The sequence below is a fragment of the Microtus pennsylvanicus genome, chromosome 12 (assembly GCF_037038515.1).
Source record: "Microtus pennsylvanicus isolate mMicPen1 chromosome 12, mMicPen1.hap1, whole genome shotgun sequence".
In the NCBI taxonomy this organism is placed as follows: domain Eukaryota; kingdom Metazoa; phylum Chordata; class Mammalia; order Rodentia; family Cricetidae; genus Microtus; species Microtus pennsylvanicus.
This window is the reverse complement of record NC_134590.1, coordinates 65263550-65280970: the sequence shown is the minus strand read 5'-3', so window position 1 is coordinate 65280970 and position 17421 is coordinate 65263550. Positions and strand designations below refer to the sequence as shown.

General features: G+C 49.6%; 1 protein-coding gene across 1 annotated transcript; it reads right to left on the bottom strand.

Moving 5' to 3' along the window:
* Positions 1-960: 960 nt before the first annotated feature.
* Pes1 (pescadillo ribosomal biogenesis factor 1) lies at positions 961-17078 on the bottom strand. The gene is made up of 15 exons (XM_075944092.1): positions 16977-17078; positions 12114-12193; positions 11077-11230; positions 9953-10062; positions 7211-7382; positions 7044-7133; positions 4539-4655; positions 4382-4456; positions 4088-4174; positions 3814-3944; positions 3340-3465; positions 3050-3234; positions 2550-2713; positions 2301-2462; positions 961-1346 (listed from the first exon to the last, which is right to left on the bottom strand). The coding sequence occupies exons 1-15, from the start codon at positions 16998-17000 to the stop codon at positions 1263-1265; spliced, it is 1761 nt and encodes a 586-aa protein (XP_075800207.1). The 5' UTR covers positions 17001-17078; the 3' UTR covers positions 961-1262.
* Between the last annotated feature and the right edge of the window lie 343 nt (positions 17079-17421).

Here is a 17421-nt window from a genome sequence, read left to right as displayed (position 1 = left end):
ATATTGGGCGGTTGGAATTTGGATTTGCTTTGAATTAATTGTGCTCTTATTTTTTTCTCTCTTGAAGAAAGTACTTTACTGGAACCCACAGTTGAGAGACTTTTAAAAGAGAGGCTATTTTTAAAGGGACTGAAATTTTAAGGTATTTAAATTTGTAAAGACTGTGGGAAACTTAAAGTTATTTATATTTTTAATGTGAGATAAAGTGAGTTGGGCAAGTCATGGGAAGTCAGTAAGCAGCACCCTCCATGGCCTCTGCATTGAGGCTCCTGCCTCCAGGATCCTTCCTATTTTGAGTTCCTGTCTTGACTTCAGTAATGAACAGGAATATGGAAGTATATGTCAAATAAACCCTTTCCTCCTCAACTTGTTTTTTTTTTTTAAAAAAACTTTATTTAATTTTATGTATGAGTGCTCTCTGCATGTACACCTGTGTGCCGGAAGAGGGCATCAGATCCCATTGTAGATGGTTGTGAGCCACCATGTGGGTGCTGGGAATTGAACTCAGGACCTCTGGAAGAGCAGGCAGTGCTCTTAATCGCTGAGCCATCTCTCCAGCCCGAATAGAGGAGGACGGGTCTTCGGTCAAGGGTATACGAGTAGCTGTGCTCCCCTGCTAGAACCTCCAAACAAGCTCTCAACTTGCTTTTGATCATGTTTTATCACAGCAATAGAATCCCTAAGACACCTTTCACCTTCTGATGAGTTCCAGCAGGAAGTACAAGCCAGCTGATGTTTATAGACCATGACTAGACGAGTGAACCCTCAGCACACTGCTTGTGGGAAGGTTTCAGAACATTAGCTGAAACAGGAATCAGGCCAGTGCGACTATGAAACCCAAACGCAGAGTCTGTGTCCCTCCTCGGATCCCTGGACCCATAGTTCTCTGAGTGTGCCTGGACCCATTTGGGTCTGTCCAGGTGACTCCTTTCCAACCCAGGAAGGTTTCTGAACACAGAATCTAACTGGCTGCAAAAGTTCAGCCATTTAATAACAAGAGCTCCCCACCCTTATTCCACAACAGCACCCTGAGAATTATGGGCACAGCTGTGTAGGAGACTGTGGAAAGCTGAAAAGAATGAGGATATCAGTCAGACTCCTGGAGGAAGAACTGGGCTTTGTCCAGACACCGGCACGAACTTCATGGAAGCTAGGACTGGCCACACACAACCAGAGTATGAGGGTGCTGGGCTGGTGCTCAGGTGCGTGTGCATCCCACTAGCTGCTGCCATGTCCAGCTCCCAGGGAGGAATGGCTGGAGCTCACACAGGCCTTGTCCTCTTGGCCTTTTTCTCAGACCTCACAGCGTCATCATGGGCTTTCCTTTTCTCCGCCAGCTTGTTGGCCTGTGAGAAGGAAGGAGAACTCAGGATAGGATAAAGAGCAAGCAGAGAGGGATGGATCTCTTCTCTTATGGGGGCTTCCCTTAGCAGAGTTTCTAGAAAAGCTAACAAGCAAATAACCAGAGACCCCGACTTGTACCTCGGGGTGAAAGAACAGAAGCCCTACCATTGCCTATATAGCACATTTAACAGCCCACAAATCTCCGGCTTGGAGATTCTAAATCGACTCTTGCACTAGCTCTGAGGGAAAGACGAATACCACTCAAACCTTTATTGAAAGCTAGCAGAGAGGGCACAAGGAGGAGACTCTTTCCAGGACCACAGGTGATGCTCCTAAGAACCATTCAGAGGGGGCCAGCGTCTGCTCTCTATTTCCTGAGCATGACTATCAGCAGGGAACAGGTCACACTGTACAATGGCATGGAAAGACCTGATAAACTACTGTGATTTCTGTGTGTTTGTGTTTTAAGACAGGGTTTCTCTGTGAAACACTCCTAGCTGTCCTGGAACTCACAGAGACCCACCTGCCTCTGCCTCCCAAGTGTTAGGATTAAAGGTGTGTGCCACCATCACCTGGCTATGCTGTTTTTAAGATAAACCTGGTGCCCCCCACACACACCCTAAGGCAAGGCTGCCAGCCACTCTGGAGGCCTCGGTACACAATTGCTTTGTTTTCTTCTCCTGCCTGCCCCCCTCAACTCTGTGATCAAAGCAAATGCTCAAGCACAAAATAAACCCCCAGCTAACACACACTGAACAAGCACACAGGAGCTTAAGAAAGACTTCCTGAGTCTGCTGGGCTAGGCCCATCCTCAGGACAGCTCTGGGTAAGCATGGGAATTAGCTATGCCGCTTAGTGGTGGGGACTCTCTAAGAAGAGTGAGGCCTTGGCCAAATGGGCCAGGTTAGCTCAGCCGTGCAGATGTGTGGGGGCCTCATCAGAGAGCAGAAACCTACCTCTCGGATTTTGCGCCGTTTGCCAAACATGATCTTTTGGTAGAGGTACTTCTCCCGCTTTTTCATCATCATGATGGCCAGGCGCTTGGCCTCACTTTCCTCCTCCTGGGCCAGTCGCTGCTTGTCTTCCAGTTTCACGGTACCGGCCACCACCTGGGGCTTCTGGGGAAACAACGCAGCTGCATGAGCACTTGGCCTTGTGGGTAACTGGCTGCTTCCCAGGCAGAGCTTTGTCCAGTGCTTCCCTACCTTCCCTTCCAGACGCTGCTGCTCCAAGGCTGACAGGTGCGCCTCCTCCTCCTTCTCTGAATCAGCTTCCACATCTTCCTCCTCCTCATTTTCCCCCGCATCACCATCACCTTCATTGTCATCATCTTCATCGTCCTCATCCTCATCTTCCTCTTTCAAGTCTCCTACAGACAGTAACTTCTGCATTCCAAGGCAGCTCAAGGATGCTCCCCCAATGGCCCCCAACAGCTTTCACAGCCCCAGCTGAGCGGCCTTCAAATAAAACACCCTTGCTACCCGTGCAAACACTGACAACACTGGTTCATTCTGCTCAGCTACTCCAAATATCAATAGCAGACTAACATTGCAAATGCTTGAAAGGCTGAGGGCTTTCTGTTCCTGCTGTCCTTTTCTCTGGAGCCTGCCAACTCTGTAGCCAAGGGAAATGGCCAGCTTGGGCACAGGAGCCAGGGCCACCAGAGGAGCCTGTCCATACTGCTACCCATCCTTGCCCAGCTCACCTGGGTCCTCTCCCCGCTGCAGAGCCAGCAGCTTCAGCTTCTCAGGGGGAATGTAATCTCCTTCCTTTTCAGATACGAAGGGTGAAAGGTGTGGTGGCAGCTGCACCCCAGGGAAGTACTCTGCCACAGGGAGGAGGAGCCGGGCATTCACACAGTCAAACACCCATTGGGGCTGTACGTAGTACCTGATGGAGAGTAGCCAGCAAAGTCAGGTCACAAGGGAACAATCAGAGGTACCACTGCATCAGGGCCTAGGAATCCCCACCCCCAGAGGGCATTTGAGAGTCTACCTGCCAATGACGGGGGTTTGCTGCCCAGGCCGATCAACAATCTGGTGGGTGATGCAGGAGTCTGTGACGTCATAGGTGGCTCCAATACACAAAGACTTGTCCCAGGATACATCCCCACCAAAACTCCTACAGGTAGGCAGAAAACCCGTAAGCCTTTTAGGCATGAGCTGCCTGCCCTGGAAGCATCCCTAAACCTACTAGCCACAAACCCACCCTTCCAGGAAGTGCCTTACCCACCCCAGAGCCTCCTATCTGGGATGACATCTACAGTCCTGGTCCAGAAAGAACTCAGCTAGTGACAGTACAGCTCTCCCCTTAGCTGAGTGCTCTGGAGGTGTCTGCCTGTAGGCTCTGCACACACTGCTTTGTGAGGAGTGGAGACACCCTCATGATGTTACCAATACACCACTAGGCTAGGATGGAGACCGGACTACTGTACAGTCACAACTATGGGCTAATTAAAGGCCTCCCCACCTGATGATGAAGGCCAATGCTTCACGGGGCACCTCTCGGTTCAGGAAGAACTTTAGGCCTTCGAAGAGTTTCTTGTGCTTTTCCTGTGCCTCCAGCTCTTTCCTGCGACCTTCCTCCTGTGCTGTCATCTCCTGCAGGGAAGGGGCCAAGTGTCACACCACCAGGCCATCCAGCTCTACCAGAAGGAAGGGACTGGCAGATCCGGGATTCTAGGTGAGGCCCCCACCCAGTCTCATCCCATGTATGCCTGGAAGGCAGCACCGTGCTTACTCACCCCATCAATAGGAAACTCATCGGCCTCAGCCTCCTCTGTAGTAGGCACCACCACTCGGGCCAGGCTGGCACTGAGGGCTGCTAGTTTCTGTAGGTAGGAAGCAGAGCTGCAAGGTGGCCTGCTTGCAGGTGGGGAACTTCATCTGGGCGTGGGATAGGCTGGAGAGCAAAAACAGCTCCAGGCCACATCTGGGTCAGTCATAAAAGTAAATCCTAGAACCACCTACCTAGCCAAATCGCTCACTATTCACGGGATAGAATGGCGTAGGGCCAGTGCTCCTGAAGCCCATCTTACCTCCATAGAGCTCTCGGAGTCCAGAGCATATGTGTCCTCGCTGACCTTTGTCTCTGCCTGGGCCTGACTTTCAAGCTGGGAAGAGGGAAGAGTACACCTACAGCCCCTTGCCTCAGTGTAGGACAGGAGGGCTAGGTGAGAAGGTGTTAGGCTCTACCTTGGGTGGGTAGTGAAGGTTAAGTGACTGGTAGAGGCGGAAGTTGACAAAGCCCAGGAGAGTGGTGTAGAACTCAGTGAAGGTGGCCATGACCCTGTAGTCCACGTCCGTAGGATGCTGGGAGAATAAGGAGACACATCAGCAGTGTTAGCACAGGGGTGGAGGTAGGTATTATGCCCACAAACCCACGGGCATCTTAAGCACAAGGGAGGCTCTGGGTCCATGGAGACCAGTGCCAGGTTCCCATGTGGTAAAGGGGAGGCAGGACAAAGACAGGAACTGGTCTGCAGTGCTCCACTGCACTTGGCCCTGCCTCTTTCTGGCCCCGGCTCTCCCACTCCTCCTTCAATTATCAGTGGGACCTAGACAGAGCACACACCTTGTCCATCACCCATCCCAGGGCCCAGCAAGGCCTATGTGTGCAGCTCATGGTCCACAGCCCAGAAGAGGTGATGACTTCTACTGGCCGAGGTGCCTCGGAAAGCCAGGTGTGGCTAACAGGACTCAGTCCACCCACACCCTGCAGAGTGTGTGATGAAGCTCAGAGTTTAGCAGTTCTGTCTCAGACCCAGCCTAGGCCTAACACTATGTTGAAGCAGAGGTAGACCACCTTTCCCAGCTGCCACCCGGCAGGCAGAAGTGAATGGCTTCCCTCTGCCATTACCACAAGGAGCTGATCTACAGACTGGATCAAGTGTCTCAACTCTGGAATGGTCCCATCCTCTAAAGTCAGAAAGGCCTACCCAAGAGCCCACCAAGCCCTGTTAACCACCACGAAACACTTCTAAGACATGTCAAAATTGATAATAATCACAACATCCCCTCAGCTTGGGGCACCCACAACTCTGAGCTAGCTTTCCATCTTGCTACCAGGCAGCAGTCTATGCCACCAGGCTTTTCCTGATAGGCACAAACTTCATTTTCCATAGTACTGAGCAGGGTAGGTACATTCTGCCCTCACCACCGCCATTACCCCAAGACCCACTGCTGTATGCCCAGCATTGGCTGCCCAGGGGAGGGGCACATGAGGGTCCTTGCTACAACTACCCTTTGCTGAGAGGAAGTAGTTGGCTGCAAGCGGGAGGAAGGAGGCATGGGCAGACCATGCCCTTCCCCCAGGGCCAGCTGTGTGGAGGATGGCCCTCACAGGGCCCTATTCACCACCCCAAGAACACACAAAGAGCAGTCTGAGAAGCATGGGGGTTTGACATCAGAAGGAAGTAAAGACAGAAAGGGCCAAAGAAGTTAGGCAGGAAGGAGGAGGAGCAGGGAAGGAAGGACCATGCACACTGGCTCCCCAAGCCTGCCTCAAGGAACTGGAAAAGGGACGGATGAACTCCAAGGCCACTTCTTGTTCACAGACAGAAGCCCCACTACCAGTTCACCCAGACACGGCAGGTTCCAGTCTCAGGCACCCCTGCAGCCCACCGAGCACAGAGCCTCAGCTCTCTCTGACAGTTGTTCTCTATGCAAGTTACCAATCCCTGCTTAGTGAACAGGAGGGAATGAGGGAAAGGAGATCAAGTACAGCCCACAGACCGACAATTCAGGGGGCAAGCCCAGCTAGGACTGACCTTCTGGGGGATTGGGAGCTAGCAAGGCTTCCATGGAAAGCAAAACCAGACTCCTCTTAGCAGAGGCCTAGGAACAATCCTAAGCACTTACAGATAAGCCAGTAAAAGTCAGTGCCATGTGCTAAGTGCCTCTCTTGTGCTCCCTTCCCTGGAGTCAGCAGGGCTCCAGGCTGTGGGGGGATGGGCAGAGGACACAGGAGCAAAGCATTTTTGTTATGGTGTGTCAAAGGCCGAGTGGGAACAAAGACCCCAGTGGGTCTGAGAGGAGGGCTGGGCTCTGCCACCTGAGTCAGGTGGCAACTGTACAAAACACTGAGTATACACAGCCCCCGGAGCTATCCTCACTGCCTATTCAATCACAATTCAATTCAAACCCATTCAGTGCCAGGTCCTTTCAAGACTTCTTTCCCCTGAGAAGATGAGAACGCTATTAACTGAGACAGAAGGGTGAAGGACCATGCTCAAGATCACCTAGCACAGTGGTTCTCAATCTGACTCGCCTAAGGCCAGCTGCACATCAGATATTTACATTATGATTCATAAGAGTAGCAACATTATTCATGAAGTCGCAACAAAAATAACTTTATGGCTGGGAGCCACACAACATGAGGAACTGTATTAAGGGGCTGCAGCATTAGGAAGGCTGAGAACCACACTCTAACAGAAGTGCTGGAGGAGGTAAGCCTATTTAGAATTAGCCTGTGGGTCGGAGTGTACACCCGACACTGAGAATCCTATGACTGATCCAGCACTACTGACTGACTGGGCTGTAAAGCACATATCCTACCCTGCCCTCCCCAACTCCCCCACCCCTACACAGCAGTCAACAACCAAGAACCCAGCAAGGGCTGGACTCCAAAGACAGCACCCACCCACATCTTTTAGGAACAAGAACAAGGCACCCCCCCACACCCACCCAAGGCACACTTACATCATGGGAGAAAGCATAGGGTGCAATCCATACGATGGGTTGGCCCAGCACCTCAGCCTGATAGTAAATGCCTTTGATGGACAGGAAGACCTGGGGGGTGGGGAGAGACAGTATGAAAACCAAGGGCTAACGGGAGGACCAGGGATCCCAGGAGAACCTTAGTTCACCTTGCGCAGGGCTCGGGCAGCAATGACATAGTGCAGGAACTCCACAGTGAGTCGGCGACACAGTTGAATGGTCTGCACATGGCACTTCCCTGTCCGTGGGAAGGTGGAGAAGAGGAAGCACATTGACAGGGCATCATCAAGATCCCTCAGAGCATCGATAAAAGTGGGGTACCTGTAAGGTGGGAAGAACAGTGCGCATGAGCCCATTCTATTGGGCTCCAAGGGTCTCTACCCACTCTGCCTCACCCCAGCAGCAACCCCAGAGGCCCTGACACCCAAGCCAGGCAGGCACTGCCACAGCTCTTCCCTGCCCCAGTGGTAGCAACAACTTCCCCAAGTTGACTAGCACCTGGAAACAACTCTATAGTGACTGAACAACTAGGGTACTCCCAGGGAACTCTGATCACCTCAGGACATAGCACAGAACCCTTGACCACTTGTTACCTTTTTGTGAATGAGGGGACACCAAACTGTGGTTCTCTGACTCTCTTTGAAAGTGCAATCTTCAAAGACCCACGAGAAAAAGGGAAAAATGGAAAGCTGGACTAGTGGGCCAGGAAGAGTAGTAGGGCTGCTTTCCCAGCAGCACCTGCACCTGGGCAAGGCTACAGGTCACCTGAGTGGGCCTTGTCTTCCTATTCCTCAGCACCCAGATCCGTGTAATTGACAGAACCAATGTAAAATGCTGGCACAGGGACTATGTCCAGTTAGAATAATTTCCAGGAACCCCATGGTGAATGAGGAAGCGGTCAAAGTGTCACTTGGGTAAGAGTCACCACTGTCTTTGACAGTTTCCAAACAGAGGGGCAGAATTGTAGTACAAAGTGAAGACACTGAGCCACAAGTCTTGACACGTGGACTCTAGTCCCGTTCTGAGCTGCGACCCTAACTGGGTCACTAGGCCTCTTCTAGCTCCAATTTTATCTAGAAAATGACACTGCTGGACAAAATGCTAACTTAAAATAGTGTATCTTTAGCTGGGCAGTAGTGGCGCACGCCTTTAATCCCAGTACTTGGGAGGCAGACGCAGGTAGATCTCTTGAGTTCAAGGCCAGCCTGGTCTACAAAGTGAGTTCTAGGACAGGCTTTAAAGCTACACAGAGAAACCCTGTCTCGAGGTTTATAAAAAAAAAAAAAGGTTATCTTTAACCAGATCTAGTGGTGCGTGGTACATACCTGTAATCCTAGCCAGCACTTGGGAGGCTGACCTTATCTCCAAAAAAATCAAACTAAAATCAACCAAACCAAGCCACCCATCCATCTACTTCTTGTGGCTCTAAACAAACCCTGAGTATGGCTGCATCTGCAGAGGTTTCAGTTCCCTTCCTCCAGCCAGGTTGCCCTAGAGCTGCAGGATATCTGAACCACATTCCAGGAAGCTTCATTTGAAGAAAAGGGTCTGCCAGGAGTGGTGGTGCACACCTTTAATCCCAGCATTTGGGAGACAGAAGAAGGATCTCTGCGAGTCTGAGGCTAGCCTGGTCTACATAGTGAATTCCAGGACAGCCAGAGCTATGGGAGAGCTTATCTCCAAAAACTATAAAAAAAATCTGAGCTGTGGTAGCACACGCCTTTAATCCCAACACTCAGGAAGCAGAGGCAGGTAGATCTCAGTGACTTTGAGGCCAGCATGGTCTACAGAGCGAGTTCCGGAACAGCCAGGGCTACACAGAGAAAACCTGTCGCACACAAACACAAAACAAAAAGGATGACAATGATGATGATCCGCCTTGTCATAAAGAGCTCTGAAGGGCACACGACTACAAATGGTTGAGGTCCCACGCCCCAGACAGAACTGTTTACTGCAACTGAGTTGAGAGGTCTCAGGTCAGCAAAAGCAGGCTAAGATTCAGGCCTAGCATGAACTTAACAAGTGATGAGACAGCTGTCTAGGTTCCTGAGACAGAAGTCAGGAACTTCCCCCAGTCTCCTTGGTGCCTCAGTTTCCTAACTTTCTAATCTGGAGGACAAACACACACCCTTTCTAGACTATTAGGTTTTCTATGCGCCTTGGTTCTGGCTAAGGAGACCAGATGTTATTTCTTTTATGAATGAAACCAAGGTCAAGGCTCTTCCACATCCCAGGAAGTTATGAGCCATCACCATTTTGGAATTGAGCATGTGTCGGCCTTCACTCTATAAAACAGACACTAGCATAGGGTTCTACACCTGATCAATTCCAGGCAAAAGTGTCCTGCGATACAGTAACTATTATCAACACTGAAGACTACTCAGCAGCAATGCTGGCTTCTAGTCATTAGATACCAAACACATTCCATCCAAACTGTAGAAGCTACAAGGGTCTTCAGGCATTTGCCAATTCTCCTGAAGAGGAAAGATTCACTGATTAGCCAGTGAAGGGGAGGGGCTTTTTGAGAAGGTTGAGTGAGGAACCAGAAGTATGTTACCATGCCTTCTAAGTCTGTAGTGTGGGAACTCATGGCTCTGAACTTGCTGCTGTCTCTGCTCATAATGTGCTCTCCTGGCTGGCTCAAACAGGTCCTTTTCCAGAGGTCTCTCTGGGCACGTAATCAATGTACCCAGTTCTCTGCACACTGCCGTACAGCCTTTACTGTACCCAGTGCAACTTATAATCACGACACTCATGTGCCAGCTTGGTTTTCGGTCTAGCGCCTCTGAAAGGACACGCACTCCCAGTCAAGTCTTTCCTCGCCCCACTGCATCCCCAGCACTAGGACAGCACTCAGCTGCAACCGCAGCACGCTGAGGAGCATGACTCACCGCTCCTTGACGATGTGGTCAAGTTTGTAGTTGGGTTTGTTGTCCTTCAGGCGCTCCACAGCATTCCATTCGCTCTTTCCATAGGCTTTGCGCAGCTTCCGAACAAACACCTGGAAGGGGAGCAGGAGCCATGATGCTGTGGCATGGGCTTCTGAGCAGCTCCTCCATGGAGAGTGAATACACCAGACAGGCTGTCTCAGTGTCTTCTGAAACCAGCCACAGCTACTGCCCATGCCATCAGGCCCCTAAGGCCAAGCTCTGCCAAATAGCCAAGTCCATGGAGCTCCAGATCCATGATAATGACCAGAGCCAGCCCAGGGCCCCTCTGATGATGCACAGGTATGCTGACACCACATGCACACCTAGGAAGAGCCCTGTTTTGCACGGAGGTAGATCATGGCTGGAAGGGCTCGCTTTTAGACAGCACACAAAGCTAGTTGTTGACCTCTATGAAAACAAGCTACCCAGAATAAAACCAACTGAGATAAACTTTAAGGCCACATCTTCCAAACCAACAGATGCTCAAAACCAGACCCAGGGCTCCTGAGAAGCCCAAACAGTATGTGGGATTATAAACAGCAGGTCTGGACACACTTCCCACCACTTGCCCACTTCTAGCATTGTTTGATGTAGCTGTTGCCCAGTCTCCTGCTGGCCACTAGGTGGCGCCCACTCCTCAAAAAACCCTGTTTCCCGCCGGAGGCAGCAGTTTAACTTCAATTAGTCTTTCCACCCTCTGCACATGATGGAAATAGGTTTCTGCTGTCCCTGTCCTGTGGCATTTAGTATTAATGTTTCTCTGTGTATGGAACTGAAGCCCAGGTGCCCTGAGAGCAACCCCACAAAGAACAGGAGGGCTTGGGAGCAGAGAAGGCACCAAAAGCCCCTGACATGGTACCATTTCTGCCTTGAGGGCAAATAGTCATAGTCTTGTGGGGGAGCAGAATTGGTTAACAATTATGTGCAGGTCCGGTGCAAATGATTTTTAGGCAGGCCGTCTGAGACATCCTTTTGAGGTAGAAAGACCTCCCCTTCTCTACAGGACTGGCCCTGAGTACATCAGCAACCTGTCCAAGTTCAGTGAATTACAAAGCTGCAAACACAAGAAAGAACCAAGGCCTCACCTTGTATTCTCGGAACTTGTTGACAATGGGCTCATGGAGGAGGAATTTAATATCTTTGATGAGGTAAAATGTTCGGGCTGCTGTGGAGCCCTTATTTACTTTCTTCTTATGCTTGGGCTCATGGGGATAAATGCCTTTCAGGATACACAGCCGCCTGGAAGACAAGCCACCGTTAAACCAGCAAAGGCACAACACTGGCCACAGCGTGCTAGAAAGCAAGCGTGACCAGGAAGCAAAGGAGTTGGTGCTTCACCTCTCAAGTGAGTCTGGTGGTCACAAGTTCCTAAACACACAGTGCAAGAAGACTGTGAGAGGCGTGTCAGTGGGAGCAGACAGAACAGCCACAAAGGCTGGCAGGCACCTAAACCAGGATGCCATACTGAGAAATCAACATTTCAAACATATAGAAGGCAGAAGGCTGCGCACTCTAAGAGAGACAGCCAAGTAAGAACACTTGTTCTCTTGGCACCCAGGAGACCGAGGCAGGAAGAGCATACGTTTGAGGCTAGTCCGGACTATGGGCGTTTGTCTCAAACAAGAGGAAAAAAACTGGCTTGGGATATAGCTCAGTGGCAGAGTGTGTGCGTAGCATGTGAGTAGCATGTTCAGTGACCAGTCCTGCAGAAAACAAAACCAAAGCAAAAACAAAAAAATCTCTTCAAATCAGTAACAAAAGCCTGTAACCACCACACCCCTCCCCACAACAGAACACATACAGAGTGGAGGCTGCAGTGGTCAAGATTAGCCTGATGGGAGGACCCACAGACTGCAGAGACATCTGGACTTGATTCTACAAGGAGAGTCCCCAGTTGTAGGACTCAGGAAGCCTTCTGTTAGAAGGGAAACAGTAAAGGGCAATGACCAGGCAGCTGGATCTGAAGAGCCAGTTCTCAGACCACAGCTGACAAAGCGAGGTGAGGAAGAGGAGAAACATCACAGGACGGCTGGGATGGCTCAAGCAAGGCCGGGAGTTTTCCCTGTGCATTTATGCCATTACCAAGGCTCCCAGACCCTAGTATGCTCCCTTCCAACCTCACCTGAAATCAGGCAGGCTCAGCTGCAGCTTCTTCCGGGCTTTATTTCGGGTGATATAGTTGGTGGCAGAGCCTCGTTCATACTTAGGGAGGAAAAAAAAATTCTGTTAGAACAACAGCAGTGACATCCAACTCTGGGAAAAGGGAATTCTAGAGACAGCTAAGTGGGTAGGTGACAGAGACAGATTTCCAGGATGAGGACTGTTGTAGGGAGTGAAATGGCCCGCCCAAAGGAGCTCTATGCTGTCCTTGGACACCGCACCCACGCGATGCTGGGGTCTTGACCTACCCAGCACAGCTCTATATCCTGTCTAACATACGGTAATTCCACAGTTTATATCCCTCAGTCTCCACAAGCCTGTGGGGTAAGAGCCATCGGAATGTCCATTTCCAGCTTGCCCATTCAAGCCACACAGCTTACAAGCTTGGGTTAGGTCTCCAAACCCAGGTCTGAGTCCAGAGCCTGCATGCCTAACTAAACCTCTGTTCATAATCTTATTTGTCCCTTTTTAATCACCAGCCTTTTCATACGGACCACAGGCACATAAAATGTTACTACTACAGACTAACAGAGTATGTTCCTCGGGAGGGAGACGAAAACCACTGCAACATCTAAGATATCCCCTAGCCATTTCCCCCTCCCTCAGGGATGACACTACTCTAACTGGAAATGCTTGTCTTAAGCCACACACCATTGCCCAGCACCCTCACCCGCTTCATTCACCAGAAAGCAACCAAGTTCAAAGCATTAAGCTAGATGCTATGAGGGTAAGGAAGACAACAGGCCTGGCTTCTACTTGCCTCCAAGCAGCAGGTGGTCTTGTCAAATCATCTGGATTATCTCATACACATCAGTGCTAAAGAGAAGCAGCATCCTATTCCAAACAGCCTGAAGCACTAACCACCTGTGTCCACTCCAAAAACAAAAACAAAAAACAAAAAAAAAAAACTTCCTCTGCAGGGAGACAGCAGGAACTTCTGAACCTAGGTCTGGATCTAAGGAGTCAGTGTCCCCTGAACTACCTATATTATAAACAAACCACAGACATGAAACACTATTCATCCTTTCCTCCAGACACTGACTATTGGGAAAAGGCCTATGATAAGCCTTGGAGGAGCCGAAGATAAGGTCCACAGTCTTCATTCAATGTTTTCCACGGAGGCCTGTGAGATGGCTCAGAGGTACAAGCACTTCCACAAATCCCGATGAGCACACACAGTGGAAGAAGAGAACAGTCTCCTACAAGTTGTTCTCTGACTTCCATATGTGCACCGTGTTTCTTGGGGGCACACACATACATACACACAAAGTATATGTAAAAAGGAAAAGTATTTCCACTGAGCCAGCCATGGTGGTGAACACCTAAATTCCAGTACGCAGAAAGAAGAAACAGGACGAAAATGAGTTTCCGGCCAGCCTGTGGTATACAGTGAGAGCCTGTCTCACTACTAACTCCAGTGCTAGAAAACAAGATGTTTCCCATTTTCCCGTGCCACATGGATCTCTCGTTACTGTGCACTGCCACTGTAAACATTAAACCTGGTTCACATGGTGAGTTAACTTTTTGGATTAGGGTGTGTATGTTGGACAGTACAACATTTTTCTAAACACCTTACAATGAGTAAGACAAACCATTCCCACAACAGATACTTTGGCCTCAAGAGTCAAAACTGTTCTGGAACCCAGTGTCGGATGTTACAGCTCGCTGAGACATCTCTACTTGCATCCGAAGTACAGGTTTCCCTTTTTATTTTGGGACAAGGTCTCACTATGTAGGCCTGGCTGGTCTAGAATTTGCATGTAGACCAGGCTAGCCTCCAACTCATGGAGATTTGGCTGCCTCTGCCTCCAGACCAAGTTTTCCTTCTTATAGTTTATAAATGGCTAGCACTTGCTAGATGTTTAAGAAAGTGTTAGGTTAAAACAAATTTGGATCTTTCTTCAGGGTCTAGCCTGGGAAATGGATGAAACTTAAAAAACAAAAACAAAAAACCCAAACATACTTAAGGGAGGTAAACCAGACCCAGACAGACAAACATCACATGTTCTCTCTCATTGGAGGCTGCTGGCCCTACACCTTCAGATGTGAGTACATATCCTGGAGTAACTGCGGAAACCAGGAAAGTAAAAAGAGGCCAGTGGGTGGGGGTTGGGGGTGCACAACAGAGAAGGGACTATCAGGGAACAAGTGATCAGATAAAGGTAAATGGGACAAATGGGGAGGGGGTTCTAAATTAGGGAGTCGGGAGATAGACGCAGGAGAGGAGGGTAAAATAACAGTAAGGATGTCTGATAAAGTCCTGAGGGACTCTTTACAAACAGCACAAAGCAATAATACAGATTAAGCCTGTGCATAAATATACACATATCATTTAAATGAAATTCTCTCGTCTGGGCTGACAATTCTCCCTCCAAGAGTCAAAGACCACCCAAAAAAAAAACACCCCAACCCCAGGCATGAGAAGCCTTTTTGGGAGTTGTTGGTCACGTTGTTCAAGTGACTTCCAAAACATGACAGGCTTTTGCTGTTGCCCTTGGTTACGTACATGAGATGGAAATAAGTCCCCACTGCTGAAAACACCGCCCACTTCAGATGCAGGGATCAGACATCACTCAGCTGAAACTGACCTGACCCTCTTACTCCCCGAGTACCAGGAGCTATGCAAGCTTCTACAGGAGGGAAGCAACCAGCAGTCCTACCCAGCTGTGCTACCCAGGAACCACAACAGCAATCAGCATGGCATGACAACCTGAAGGGTGCAGTGGTATGAACACCACGGCGTAATCAACCGTTTTCTAACTGGACCTCAGACCCTCTAACACAGGGAAATCCTGCCCGGTACTGGAAACCTCGCCAGCTGCTTGGAGCTAGTAAAGCCACCGATCCTGAAGGATAACCTACAACTGCAATACTAAAGTTGATTTCCTAAACCAGCATAGTCCCTAACTACAACTACAAAACAACTCCCACACCTAAGGCTCAGGGATCATTGCGGAAGAAGGGATGGAAAAATTCTAAGAGCCAGAGGATCAGTGCATTTGTTGAGCCTGTGTCTTCTAGGAATGTCAGAAGCTACCCATAAGCCTCACCAACATGCCCAAATGAGCAGAACACAGACAGCAGACTTGCCAATGTGGATAGAAGACAACCCAAGAGACCTCAGCCCTACACAAAGAACTGCAGGCAACCAAGGAATGCTGAGTGGGAAGAACACACCAGTTAGCTACCAATACCAAATGGTCAGTCCTGAAAATATACATACACAGACACATATATACGTACCAATAGTTACTAAAAAAGGGAGGGGGCATGATTTTGAAAGAGCAAGTGGGAGTACATGGGAAGGGAGAAATAATGTAATTATATTACAGCCTCAAGAATGATTAAAAATCACAACAAAACAGATTGGTATCAGAAACTTGCAATCCAAAGGAAAGACTTGAGCCCACCTCATCTTTCCCTTCCCCATCCTGGAGTCCCTTCACGCCCAGGTATTCTCCACACAGAAGCAAGAATACTCAGATCGAGTCACTTTCTTTAGTTGTCTTCTCTGCTCAGAATAACCCTAAGCCACATACGACACAGCCCCCAACATCACCTAGATGGGAACTCACTTATTCACTGTCTCACAGCCATGTTGATGTCTTTCCAAAACCCTGTATACTGCCAGCTTTTCCTGCCTACCGGCCTTGGCATTTAGTTTCCACTGTGGCTTCCTTCACTAAGTATCTGAAGGAGAAAAGGGAAATAGCAGGCTTTGGCATTATCATTGGCAAGCTTACTTAGGAAACACAGGTTACACAGAAATAAGAAACTCTGTCTCGGCTAGGTAGTGGTGGCGCCCGCCTTTAATCCCAGCGCTCGGGAGGCGGAGGCAAGCAGATCCCTGTGAGTTCCAGCCTGGTCTACAGAGCAACTTCCAGGATGGCCAGAGCTACACAGAGAAACCCTGTCTTGAACAAACAAAACAAAAAACTATCTCTGATCTGAAACAAAGCTAAAACTGAACTATTTTGTAAACCTGCTCACCGTTTCCTTCTTTTCTGAAAACAAGAACAGAAACAAACAAAAAGAATACACACACACACCTGCTTCCCACCAATACTCTCTCAGACAACAAATTCTGTTTGCTAAAGGTAAAATTAACCAGAAGCTTGAAAATTTCAGTTTCTGTAAACTTGCTTAGCTCTGAAGTCTCGTTTGGTCTAAGGAGTCACCCTAAAATAGAGATCGTGACAATGCCTAACCCTATAAACAATGAAACACTTCTGCCGGAGCCCGGGCCTCTTTAAGCTACGGGTGGGTGGGTTTATCTGAGTGCCGAGAACTTCTCGTCGGGAAAGATGGAGGACACCCCAAGCCTGCACTTCCATGCCCCACACCACCTTAAGTGTTCTGACAGTCCAGATTTCCACTGAAATGCTGTCAGAAGAGAACCTCCGAAACAACACTAATCGGACTGATTCTGTTGTTACTCTCCATCTCACTGCTAGCATCTCGTTAGCTTCCTTTAGCGCGCACTTAATTTCTGGCCACTGTATTTTTGTCCAACGGGAAGTGACTCCGGGAAAGTGGGGGCCCCAGCTGATTGCTTACTTCTCAGTCCCCAGTGTCCAAAACCGGACTTGGCTCAACCCAAAAAGTCCGAAGTCGTAATGATGAATTTTACGTCCGTGGCTCACTCTTTTAACTGCCGGTTGGCGGCTCTGCGTCTCCACAACTCCTTCCACAGAGCACACGTTTCCCCGGCCTCCAGGGGCCTGCGCGCAGCAGTTCCACCCCGGCGCCGTCTCCTGACCTCTCGGTCCCCAGCGGCCAGGGAGAGTGACAAGTCCGAGGTCCTACCACCCCGGGAACCACTCACCTTCTTCTTCTCCAGACCTCCCATAGCTCCACGTTGAGAGACCCCCGAAAGCCGCGCGCACAGGCAGAGCCACTTCCTCGCGCACGTGTCCCACCCAGGACCCCGAAGGACCCCACGCCGCCGGTTTAGGGCTGCCCGAAAATATGCCTGTGCGAATGCAGAGAACGTTAGGCTTCTGACGACCTCTTTATTTACGATAAAACTTTCTAAAGCTCAATCATTGGGGTTGCTCTTTCTGTACTTTTCTTATTTGCCAACTCTATGTAGACAAGCTTTAAAATAGCGTGGAAATGTAGGCAGTTTTACGACCACCCTAAATACAGTTGCTTGACAACGTGAGAGCCGCATTGCATTTCGGGATAGAGCAGGACGGAAGGCTGGGCGACTGCCCCGGAGCCTTCTGGGTTGCTGAAGGAACTGCATTTCTTAGGTGAGAGCAGGGTTG